The sequence below is a fragment of the Tenrec ecaudatus genome, chromosome 13, assembly GCF_050624435.1.
Source record: "Tenrec ecaudatus isolate mTenEca1 chromosome 13, mTenEca1.hap1, whole genome shotgun sequence".
Classification (NCBI taxonomy): domain Eukaryota; kingdom Metazoa; phylum Chordata; class Mammalia; order Afrosoricida; family Tenrecidae; genus Tenrec; species Tenrec ecaudatus.
In genome coordinates, this window is record NC_134542.1 from 88,727,761 (window position 1) to 88,739,892 (window position 12,132).

Genomic DNA, 12,132 nt, shown 5'->3' on the forward strand with positions numbered 1-12,132 from the left:
TAATATTCTGTGATTCTTACTTTCCCGACATGATCAGTGAAGACAAAATGGGTGTATAATCTAATGTGGTGAAGAAAAGTGATGGTGCCTGGCTATTACAAGATATAGTATCTTGGGTCTTAAGGCTTGAGGTATAACAAGCAGCCATCTAGCAGGGAAGCAACAAAACCCACATGGAAGAAGCACATCAGCCTGTGTTGACAGGATCAGGTATCAGGCATGAGAAGACCCCAAACAACTATTTCTATGCAAATGATGGGGGTTGCAGTGGAGACCCAAAGCCCATCTGTAGACAAGTGGACATCCCCTCCAAGAAGGGTCACAAGGAAGGGAAGAGCCAGCCAGGGCACAGGAAAGCACCAATGAAACACACAACATTCCTCTAGCTCTTTCCTGCTTCTTCCCACCCCACCCCACCCACTATCATCACTCCAGTTCTATCTTACAAATGTGGCTAGACCCGAGCATGTCCACTGATACAGATAAGAGCTCTCGAGACACAGAATCCAGGACAGATAACCCCTGAGGAACAATAGTGAGAGTGGCAATACCATAAGGGTAGGGGGAGGGTGGGAGAGAAAGGAAATCTGCAATGTTTGAGAGATGTGTAACCACCCCACCCCCCAAGAAGTGTGGATGAAGACAGTGGATGGTGTGAAATATGAAAATAAAAATAATAAATTATCAAGGGCTCATGAGGGAGGGAGGGACGGGGAAAACAGGAGCTGATACCAAGGGTTCAAGTAGAAAGAAAGTGTTTTGGAAATAGTGATGGCAACATATATACAAATGTGCTTGGTACAATTGATGTATGGATTATTGTAAGAGCCCCAATAAAGTGATTTATGAAGATAATATTTTCAAGGAGGAAGGGAAAAAATGAAGTTGCTAAGGCAGTGGCTGTTTGCCAGGCATGGCTGCAGCAGGAGCATAGCACTCACTTTGAAGAAGCACACGCCTCTGACCAGAAAGGGGTGGGCTGGGCACTCCAGCCAGAGTCTGGGAGGAGTACCTGCTTTATGAAATCATTTTTTCTTGTAATTTTAAGGGTTTTTTAAAAATAATTAAATCATTTTATTGGGGACTTGTACAACTCATCACAATCCACACATACATCCATTGTGTCAAGCACTTTTGTAAATGTGTTGCCTTCATCATTCTCAAAACATTTGCTTTTTGCTTGAGCCCTTGGTATCAGCTTCTCACTTTTTCCCGTCTCTCCCCACTACCCCCTCCCTCATGAACCCCTGATAATTTATGTTATTATTATTTTTTCATATCTTACACAGTCCAATGTTTTCTTTCACCCACTTCTCCGATGTTTGTGCCCCAAGGTAGGAGTTTATATGTACATCCTTGTAATCTGTTCCCTCTTTCTACCCCGCCTTCCCTCCACCCTCCTGGTTTCGGCGCTCTCACCACTGGTCCCGAAGGGTTCATCTGGACTCCCTGTGTTTCCAGTTCCTATCTGTACCAGTGTACATCCTCTGGTCTAGTCAGATTTGTAATATAGAATTGGGATCATGAAAGTTGTGTGCGGGGGGAGGAAGCAGAGGAAAGTTGTACGTTTCATCGTGGCTACACTGCACCCTGACTGGCTCGTCTCCTCCCCGCAGCCTTTCTGCAAGGGGACGTCCAATTGTCCACAGATGGGCCCTGGGTCCCCACTCCGCACTCCCCCTCATTCACAATCCTATGATTTTTTTGGTCTTTCATACCTGATACCTGATCCCTTCAATGCCTCATGATCTCACAGGCTGGTGTGCTTCTTCCATGTGGGCTTTGTTGCTTCTCAGTTAGATGTCCACTTGTTTATCTTCAAGCCTATAGGACCCAGACTCTCTATCTTTTGCTAACCTGGCACCATCAGCTTTCTCCACCACATTTGCTTATGCGCTTGTCATCTTCAGCAATCGTGCCAGGGAGGTGAGCGTCTCAGACTGCCGAATTGTTAGAACAAAGTGTTCTTGTGTTGAGGGAGTACATGAGTAGGGGCCCACTGTCTGTTTGTATAAATAGATGTACATAGATCTATTTCCCCCTCATCGTATATATTTGGGGAGGAGTACCTGCTTTATTAAATACATTTTAAAAAATTAATCAGTGTGCATGGGAAGACGTGGGGTAAGAAGGAGGTTGGGAAGAAGAAATAACTAAGATGAAATAGAAAGATGAAAGAAAAAAGAGGCACATCACTGGCAATGGGATGGAGTTTGACCATCTGTTGGGGGTGGGCCAGGGGGGGAGTTGTATTTCTGGTCACTGAGGGACTGCACAGGGTAATGCAGGAGATCAGACTTCTTTGGTTCCTGGTATAGTCCTGGGCGAGCAGACCTCTGGTTGAGATACTTTCAATGGTCCACCGTGCAGGTGGACAGTTTACCATTACGTATGCCTCCTTGCTTACTGGTTTTGTTAGTTTATATAATTTTTCAGTGTCTTCCTTTTGTTGATACTTCATCTACTTCTTGATCTTTTCCCCAGCAGCAGTGGGCCCCAGGTTGGCATCCTGTCTGCTTTATTTGGTTTCTTGAGCCTTATTGTGGAGTCCAGATAGTGCTCTTCTCCGTGGTTTCTCATTTTGTATCCTCTCCCCTGGATTGATGTTGTTGTTGTTGGCAGGATTATCTGTCACTTTAAAAAGACATTGTACGTTTTGAGAGGCAGTTGTGTCCCAGGTAAATCAAGGAATACTGTCCCTGGTTTCTGCCTATGTTATCTGCTCCTCTTATAGATTATGAAGGTATTTTAGTTCAGTGTATTCATTGATCCTGTTTGAAATTACTGTGTCATTCACTGATCCAACAATACCATTGAAACCTCTTCTTTTTCATTTTAGAGACTATATAGAGAAGCTTGGGACAAGGACAAGACTCAAATCCACATCATGCCTGATACACCTGACATTATTTTGGCTAAAGCAAATTTGATCAATACAAGTGATGTAAGTTTCTAAAGTCAGCATGTATTTTCAGAAAGCTCACTGCAGTTTCCTCTAGGACAGTAAAGTCCGTTGGAAGTTTTTTGGGATTGCTGAACCATATTAATAAACTGCAATGGACGTAGAATCCTCGTTCTCATTTAGTGCCTTTGAGGCACTGAAATACTGCCCCCCTGTTGCAGGCGGAGTTGGTGGTGATGTAATCTATTATCACACATAACACTGTAATGTGAGATTTGTACCACACTCCCTTAGGCATAGGGGAGTCCCTTGGAGGCAGAGATGCTTTGCATCGACTATAGTACTCATCTAGCAAGGTGTCTAACACATAGTAGACACGCAGTGATATTCTGAGGGAATGAAGATATAATTCCCTTCTTATAGAAGAATTTCATTTTGATTACAATTATAGCATAAACGTATTAAGGTATACTTTGGGAAATTAAATCATTTAAAGACAGACTTCCAACTCTACTAGAATGACTTTTATATTAACGATCTGAGTAATATCACAAAAGTTTAAACGTTGCAAACACAAGATCAGGGCCAGTAGGTTTTAAAGCAATATGATCTCGGGATTAAAAATAAAACACAGCAACACATTTTAAATAATGATCTTGATTATTTAATGTTGTAACAAACTGATGAAGCAAGTCATTTCATGTACGCATTTTAATTTGATATTGAAACTTTCCTTTCATTTTAATTTTAAATTGTAAGTTTGAAAATAATGAAGGGCTACAGAAGTGGACCTTTCTTTGTATCGGGCAAATGGCTCTAGATTACAATGCATTAGCTACATGAAAGCAATAGCCCATTCGGCATAATTGTTTCCTGCTACATGAGTTAGACACTTGATTTTGTTTTCTAACAAGCCACTCAAAGTTAATTGAACACAGTGCCTCAATGCGATTCCATTTCATTTATGTCCTACTTCATTCTCCAAAGAATTTGAAAATAAAACCCCAAATGAAACCTCTTGCTGTTGAGTCGATTCTGATTCATAGGACAGAGGAGAATATTGCCCCCTAGGCTTTCCATCTTGGACTCCAACATCTTTTGCCTCTGGAGCAGCTGGTGGGATTGAACCATTGACTTCCAGTTTGGCCACCACTGTGGCATCAGTTTGGGAAGAGCAAAGATTGAATTTTGCTTAGTCAATCGAAGAGCTTTCAAGTTTAAAACAGGGTCGTTAACAATCAATGGATATAATTTCCCGTTACATTTGAGTACACGAGAATGCACATTCCAGCCTCCTGTAGCTTAAGATAGTCAGCATCTTGGATCCATTGTGCTGCAATTGCTTATAGAGAACTTCTTTCTTCCCCCGCCCCCAAACTGAACTTTGTTTACCTCTTAACAGAAACTCTACCGAATGGGTTATGAGGAACTGAAGAAAAAAGGTTGCTGTCTTCCCCTTGATGCGATACCGATCAAAGCGGCAAAAGCTTCCCGGGAAATTGCCAGTGATGTAAGGCTTGCTCCCCTGCTTCTATCGATTTGATGACCATTTATAACTTCAAAGCAGTCACGATTTCATTTTAAATTGAACAAAATCTTCTAAGAAGTAACAAATTCAAACAGAGTGAAGTGATCCCAGAGATGTAGTGTGGGGTGAGAATAAGATCAAGGATGCATTTATTATGTATGGAATTTGTAGCTGAATTTAGCCTTTAATCCTTTCTATTAAAAAATTGAAATCAGTGGCTCTCTGGACTCTTAGTAAAATCCTTAGAATTAATGGGCTTTTTAATTTACCACGAATGAGACCAATGTTTTTCCTTTAGTACAAGTACAAAGATGGTTACCGCAAGCAGCTGGGCCACCACATTGGAGCCCGGGATATCCAGGACGACCCCAAGATGATGTGGTCCATGCATGTGGCCAAGATCCAGAGTGACCGGGAGTATAAGAAGGACTTTGAGAAGTGGAAGACCAAGTACTCCAGCCCAGTGGACATGCTGGGGGTGGTGCTGGCCAAGAAGTGCCAGACGCTGGTCAGCGACATCGACTACAAGAACATCCTGCATCAGTGGACCTGCCTGCCCGACCAGAACGATGTCATCCACGCTCGGCAGGCCTACGACCTCCAGAGTGATGTGAGCCCAGTATTTTCCCTTGGCCAACAAATCATCATATTTGCTTCGCTAAATATCAAATGCTTTCGAAGTCAGAGGAATTGAATTTTCATAATGCTTATCTATTTCCTTCCACTAATGACCAAGCCCTAAATACTCACCCATTCATCTGGAGATGCCAATTTTCTTTGGGGGCAAAGAAAGAGTCAGCAATGACCCGTTGCTCTAGAGAAAGCTTCTTTTATGTGGAGACTCTTTCTCTATGTATTTCTGTTTAAGGGATTTTAAACACTTGCATATATATATATATAAAGTTCACAAGATGTCAAGGTTTTCAAACTCTAATAAGCTCAAGCATTAAGTAGATACAATAATTTTTCAGGGACATATGGTTTTGCTTCCGTTAAGTGACGTGTCACTTGAAATTTCAGAATTTGTACAAGGCTGATCTTCAGTGGCTCAAAGGCATTGGCTGGCTGCCTAGTGGTTCTCTGGAGGATGAGAAGAACAAAAGAGCCACCCAGATTTTGAGTGACCATGTTTACCGCCAACACCCAAATAAATTCAAGTTTTCCAGCCTCATGGATTCCATGCCAATGGTTTTGGCAAAAAACAATGCCATTACCATGAACCACGTAAGTCCTTCCTTTCCTTGAGTTCTCTTATTGTTTTGATTATATGACAATTAAAGTATCTTTCTACCATTAAGATATCACATCCAAAATGTAGTGCTTGCTATTGAAGTTTATAAATTAAGTGTTGTATACTTGAGACATCCAGACGTGAAGATGTCGTACCTCACAGAACAGAATCTCTCTGTTATCATTAGGCATCAAGTTATTTTAATGTGTCTCTTCACTACTAGCGTGAACTCGTAACGTCTGTGTTTGTTTCAGCACCTTTACACAGAAGCTTGGGATAAAGATAAAACCAGTCTCCACATCATGCCGGACACCCCTGAAGTCATGCTGGCTAAACAAAACAAGATAAACTACAGTGAGGTAGGCAGCGGAGTTGTGGTGTATGAAGTATTTCCCTTTCAATGTACTTTATAAGCCACATTTAGGATTATTTGTGTCTCTTCTAGAAACTATATAAACTTGGCCTTGAAGAAGCCAGAAAGAAAGGCTACGATATGCGACTAGATGCCATTCCCATCAAGGCAGCAAAGGCTTCCAGGGACATTGCAAGTGAAGTAAGTGCCCCATTGAACTTTGACCCCCAAATGTCATTCTTTCTTGAATATGTATTATACAGAAATTAAGCCTTTGAGGGTAAAACTCTTGCTAATAGTTCTTTTTTCAGGAAGCCATTTAAAATCTGGCAATGAAATTTTTAACACAAAGTTGAGCGAAAGTTGCATACGTAGCCACATGCATTTTAAAGCATTTCCTGCTGAACAAAAGCCTTGGTCGTCGACTACAGTTTAGATGTCTTTTTCCTTAATTATAATTGTCTCCTGTGTGTGTGTGTGTGTGTATATATATATATATATATATATATATATATATATATATATATTACAATGTGTGTCATGTCAACATTTTTCACACATACAAACAGTGATATTCAGTATGTTTACCATGTTCAACCATCACCACTACTCCTTTCCAATATTTTTCATCACCTATAACAGAAACTCAGTGTTCAGGTTTGTTTTTTTACTTTTCCACAGAAGGTACATCTTGTATAAAATTTATCTCCTTGGGTTTCTCTAAAACTCAATCCATGTTCTATGAACCAATGAATTTACATGGATTGAATAAATGGGCCACATCATTTTATTCACAATCCCACCACCCACAAAGACCTATGTTTATGTCTGCATCCGATGATTGGCTACAGATACTTATTTTCATCTAAGGATGGATGTGGTCATATTTCTAAAAGTGTTCCTCTTTCTATCCTTTAGTCTATACATTTTCTAAATTGTGAGAATAATGGCCATAGTCTCAAAGAATACACCCTGAGAAAGTTAGCAATTTTATCAGTGATCTGAGTGGTAGAATCATGTCTTAGTTGCATTTTCTTTTTTGTGTCAAGTTAATAGATTTACTCATTTTCTGAAAGGTTTGTAAGATGCCCAAATCATTTACATATTGAGAGAAAATCATTTTGTCTGAGAGCTGCTTTTTTACTGAAAGTGAAAATAAGGTGTTGATCAGACATTTTCTTGTTCTAGTTCAAGTACAAAGAAGGCTATCGCAAGCAGCTGGGCCACCACATTGGGGCCCGAGCGATACACGACGACCCCAAGATGATGTGGTCCATGCATGTGGCCAAGATCCAGAGTGACCGGGAGTACAAGAAGGACTTTGAGAAGTGGAAGACCAAGTACTCCAGCCCAGTGGACATGCTGGGGGTGGTGCTGGCCAAGAAGTGCCAGGCGCTGGTCAGCGACATCGACTACAAGAACATCCTGCATCAGTGGACCTGCCTGCCTGACCAGAACGATGTCATCCACGCTCGGCAGGCCTACGACCTCCAGAGTGACGTGAGTACTAACAGAAAGATCCAGAGTGACGTGAGTGCTAACAGAAAGAGAATATGCCAAGTTGAGAAATCTGGGAATTGAAATCCTTTGGCAGCCCGAACAACGGAAGTCACCAACTTCTCTAGGCACTGCATGCTTTCCTGCAGGTAGTGTTAATTCTATAACCCTCTGCACCAAAATACCATACTGTCCCCCTAGCCTTAAACTTTGAACCCACCTGGCAATGCCACGGAAGAAAAGACCTGGTGAATTGCTTCCGGTAAGAAAACTCTAAGGGATGGTTCTCTTCTTCTGTTACCCAGGGGTCGCTGGGAGTTGATGGCAGCTAACAACAAACCCTTTCCCTGTTCACTTTTACATATCTTTTTTTTTAAATGTTTTTTCTAATGAAGAGGTAAAAAAATTTTTGACTCTTTCTGTCAACAGAATATGTACAAGTCGGATCTTCAATGGATGAGAGGCATTGGCTGGGTGCCCATCGGCTCTTTGGATGTGGAAAAATGCAAACGAGCGACAGAAATTTTGAGCGATAAAATCTACCGGCAGCCTCCAGACAGACTGAAATTTACCAGTGTGACTGACTCCCTGGAACAGGTGCTGGCCAAGAGCAACGCCATCACCATGAACAAGGTGAGCCTTCAGATTGTAGAGGCTCCTAAGCAGAATCAACAAAGAGGAGGTATTCTAGAGAAAAGAAAAAGAGAGTATTCAGCCACAAGAGCCATCGTGAGATCCCTCACATTTATGTTTCAGTTCATCACTTATTGTCTCATGGTTTGTATAGCATGCCATATTTTCACAGAAAGTTGTCTTGGCATAAATGATGCTTACCCTCATATTTTAAAAAATGTGAGCATGGATTTCCGATGATCAGGTAAATGAATGTGTTCCTTTAAACGAATGCCATCAAGACGCAACCCTCTGTGAACGTGTAGCAAATGCAGAACCTTGCTTGATTGAAAAAGTTCTTGTCCCTTTGAAATTCTTATTCATTGCAAGTCACATTATTTTTTCCTCACTACTTTGTATGTTTTCTTTGATAGCGTTTATACACAGAAGCCTGGGACAAAGACAAGACCCAGATCCACATCATGCCAGACACCCCAGAGATTATGTTGGCGAGAATGAACAAAATCAACTACAGTGAGGTGGGAGCAGATGTTAATCCTGTGAAGCTTGCACACTCTCCTTTCAATGCATCTATCCCATGACGGTGTAACACTAAATGACAGCTTGGCCAACAAGCTCTCTGCTTGCCCCACGTAAATGACAGCTCTTATATTTCTGAATCCCCATCATAAATGTCAAATTTCAAGGGGATAAAAATAATCCTTGAGGATGTTCACATCATGAGAAACAAAACCATGTGAACTGGTGACCATACTATTAACCCAATATTCCTGGGTCTTTCTTTTATGCTCCAGAGCTGTAGTAAATGTGGTTTTCATATATGATTTATTATTCCTAAGTTACAGTTTGGGGAGTTCTGGTGGTGGTGTTGTTTAGTCATTGGGCTAATAAGCACACACAGTAGTCAGCCATTTAAATCCACCAGCCTCACCTCTGGAGAAAGATAAGCCTATTTACTGTAAAAATTTAGTCGCCAAAACCAAAGGGGCAACTAAGGTTAAAAATTAAATTTTTTTAAAATTAAGAATTTTATTGTGTAAGATTAAAACTGAAGAAAACCACAGTCCCACTAAATAACAGAGGGGGGGGGGAAGAGAGAGAGAAGAAAGGAGAGGAGAGAAGAAGCTCTGTTACTCTGTTACTCTGTACAAGTACAGCCTATTTCCTTCGCAGGTTCTGTGAGCTGAGTCAGAATCGACTTGAAGGCAGTGAGTTTAGGCTTGGTTGGGTGAGCATGGGGGCAAGTAACCCAACTCAGAATCCTAGAGGCTAAGACAGAAAGGGCAGCCTCCCCTTCCAGAACAGGGATCCCCACCCAACATGTATAATTTGTACCTTTACTCAAGTGTCCCCCCCAAAAAAGACCTTCCCTCATAGTCTGTGCTATCATTCTAGAGAACTCGATAGGAAATGCTTCTGATAGATTGAGTCCTCAGGTTTCTCTCTGCAAATTCAGTATCCTGAAGCTATTGAGAACAAATCTCTCCCCACCTCCATGTGAAAGAAAGAGCTTCTATATTTCTCCCTTCCCACTCCACCTTGCTGCCACTCCGGCTTTACTAATCTAAACACATCAAGCTCCTGGGCATTTCTTAACCTGACATAACTTATAGAATGTGACTCTCAGAAGGGAGTAATGCACTCCGTGTGAGTAGTAACCAGTGTGGAATTCACCTGGCTGCATTATTTTCTCTCCTGGACATTGCTCTGTTTCAACACTGTTCTTCAAGTGCATGTAATAGCGGTGCCACCAAAGATGCACATGGGCTCTGGGATTAATTTAAATCTGAGACATTTGACCTGGGCTTACACTGGGTCTTCTCGATCCTGCATTTATCCACTTGCTAACTTTAATCTCAGTTCAAAGGTTGACATTTAGCTCCTTTCAATTTCTTCTTTTAAGTTTCGTTCTGGTTGTTAAGCTGGTAGAGCCTTTTGTGAATCGAAGATTATATCCCTTGATGTATTAGTTATGCCTCTCGGCAGTGTGGTACCAGCATGGCAAATAGTGGGTTTGGGCAGCAAAAATCAACGTATCTTTCTCTGCTGTACAGTTTAGAGAATTTTGATATAATAGCCACCATTTTTAAGTAATGTTATTTTAGATGGCGCAGACTGTAATTTTAGTGCTTGGATAAGTAGGTCTTACTTTTCATTTTTAAAAATTAGAAAAATCAAGTCTTACTCTCAAACCAGAAAGGATTGGATTTCGAGCTATCCCTAAAGATATGTGTCCAGTCTTGGTCTAAGAAAGTAAAGGCCTTGCATGTGTATGCTCATGAAGGACATGCAGGAATTCTGGGGACCAAAGAGTCCCTGGAACTATCTGCATCGCATGTCCGGAATTCTGGTCTCTGTCGCCAAAGCTCAGACACTGCAGGACTGCTGTTAGCTGACGTGAGACTGGAGAGAATGACCGTGACAAATGCCCACCTAACCTGCCTGGTCTCCTTTCTCCGCCTCTCCTATAAGGTTGGATCAATTCCATTTTACTTCCTTCTCATTCAGGACAGGAAAACAAGGTGCCAATTTAATTATGTCTTTCTTCTCCTTATGATTTACATTTGGGTCCTACTTTCTGTAGTATTCGGCACAATCCTCTTAGCAGTCACGTCTTCACAGTGTGTCCTCAGACTTCTTTTCAGGCCCTGTCCCGGGGCGTTGTACCCCTGGAAAGAGTTACAGTCTCAGAATCTCACCGTGGTGGGTCTGCCTTGTCCGATAGGGTCACTGTGAGTTGCCATTGACTTGATGACAGGGAGTTTGGTGATTTCTCCCTGGGGTCCTTACCTGCTTCCCTCGACACCCCTACACTTCCTAACACTCCCTTCCACGTTGAGTCTTGCCATTCCCTCTGCTCTTGGCTGCCACCTTAAGGAGGCCTGGTAGTGCGGTGGATTAAACACTGCGTTGGTGGTTCGAATCTATCAGTCACTCTGCTAAAGAAAGATGAGGCTGCCTGCTTCCTTAAAGATTTCGTCTTGAAACCGCAAGGTACAGTTCTGCTCGGTCCCGTAGGGTTTTCGTGAGTTAGAACGGACTCAATGGCAGTGGATCTCTTGGGTTTTGCTTCCATCTTGGCCTTTTGAAATCTCAAGTCTGAATAAATTACTCTTTGAATGCTGGGGTTTAGATCGTTTCCCCCGACTGGACTTTCAGCAATTGGCTTCATAGGTTGTCGGTCTTTCTATCAGCTTTCCCAGAGACCTTAAAGAGAGAGGTGTGGAATCCACCCTCTTCTGGGATTCCCAAGTGGCCAGCACCGCCATAGGCACAGGGTTGGTACCCAAAAAAGTTAATAGAATTAATTGTCATGATCAGTAATCAATCAGTTCTTTCTTTCGTCTCCATATTTTGCCACCTTAGATCTATCAGTTTTCGCTTAATCATTCCCCTATTTTGATAACTTAATTAATCATTTTTATAAAAATAAAAACAATTTAACCCAAAACCCCAAACTTATTGCCCTGGGCTCCATTCCCACTCATAGGGACCCTCCGCAGGCCTTCCAGGCGGTGAATCTTTACTAGAGTAGACCGCTCCTCCAGCTCCTACCGAACTGCATGCAGTTTGGACAACCAAGGGTGGGGGGAGCAGCCAACACCTCTTTGGCAGCACCACCAAGGCTCCTGGAAACCATTAAAAATGTCAGGTGTTTAGTTAGACAGAGTTACTTAAGCATAAGTTTATATTTATATACTTTCGCATAAACATGTTTATAGTTTTATAAACTTTTATATATACCTTATATCAGCATATATTTATATATAGGTACTTGCTCTCACAGAGTGGCTGGTAGGTTTGAACTGCTGACCTTGTCATTAGCAGCCCATCTCATAACCCACTAGGCCACAAGGGCTCCTAAGCATAACGCCTAAACTTTAAAAATGAATGCAAGTTTCTCCATTGGTTTCCTGTGTAAGTGTCTATTTCAGCACGGTCAGGTGTGGAAGTCTCACAAGTAGGATGATTGATTATAAGAACCTCTT

At 41.8% G+C, this 12,132-nt stretch overlaps 1 protein-coding gene across 1 annotated transcript in view; it reads left to right on the forward strand.

Moving 5' to 3' along the window:
• Positions 1 to 12,132, forward strand: part of NEB (nebulin) — a 236,896-nt gene that overhangs the window by 90,968 nt on the left and 133,796 nt on the right. Inside the window, exons 53-61 of the mRNA XM_075529049.1 lie at positions 2,840 to 2,944; positions 4,305 to 4,412; positions 4,729 to 5,040; positions 5,451 to 5,654; positions 5,916 to 6,020; positions 6,107 to 6,214; positions 7,202 to 7,513; positions 7,940 to 8,143; positions 8,557 to 8,661. Coding sequence (XP_075385164.1) covers positions 2,840 to 2,944; positions 4,305 to 4,412; positions 4,729 to 5,040; positions 5,451 to 5,654; positions 5,916 to 6,020; positions 6,107 to 6,214; positions 7,202 to 7,513; positions 7,940 to 8,143; positions 8,557 to 8,661 — 1,563 coding nt within the window. The remainder of the gene's footprint in view (positions 1 to 2,839; positions 2,945 to 4,304; positions 4,413 to 4,728; positions 5,041 to 5,450; positions 5,655 to 5,915; positions 6,021 to 6,106; positions 6,215 to 7,201; positions 7,514 to 7,939; positions 8,144 to 8,556; positions 8,662 to 12,132) is intronic.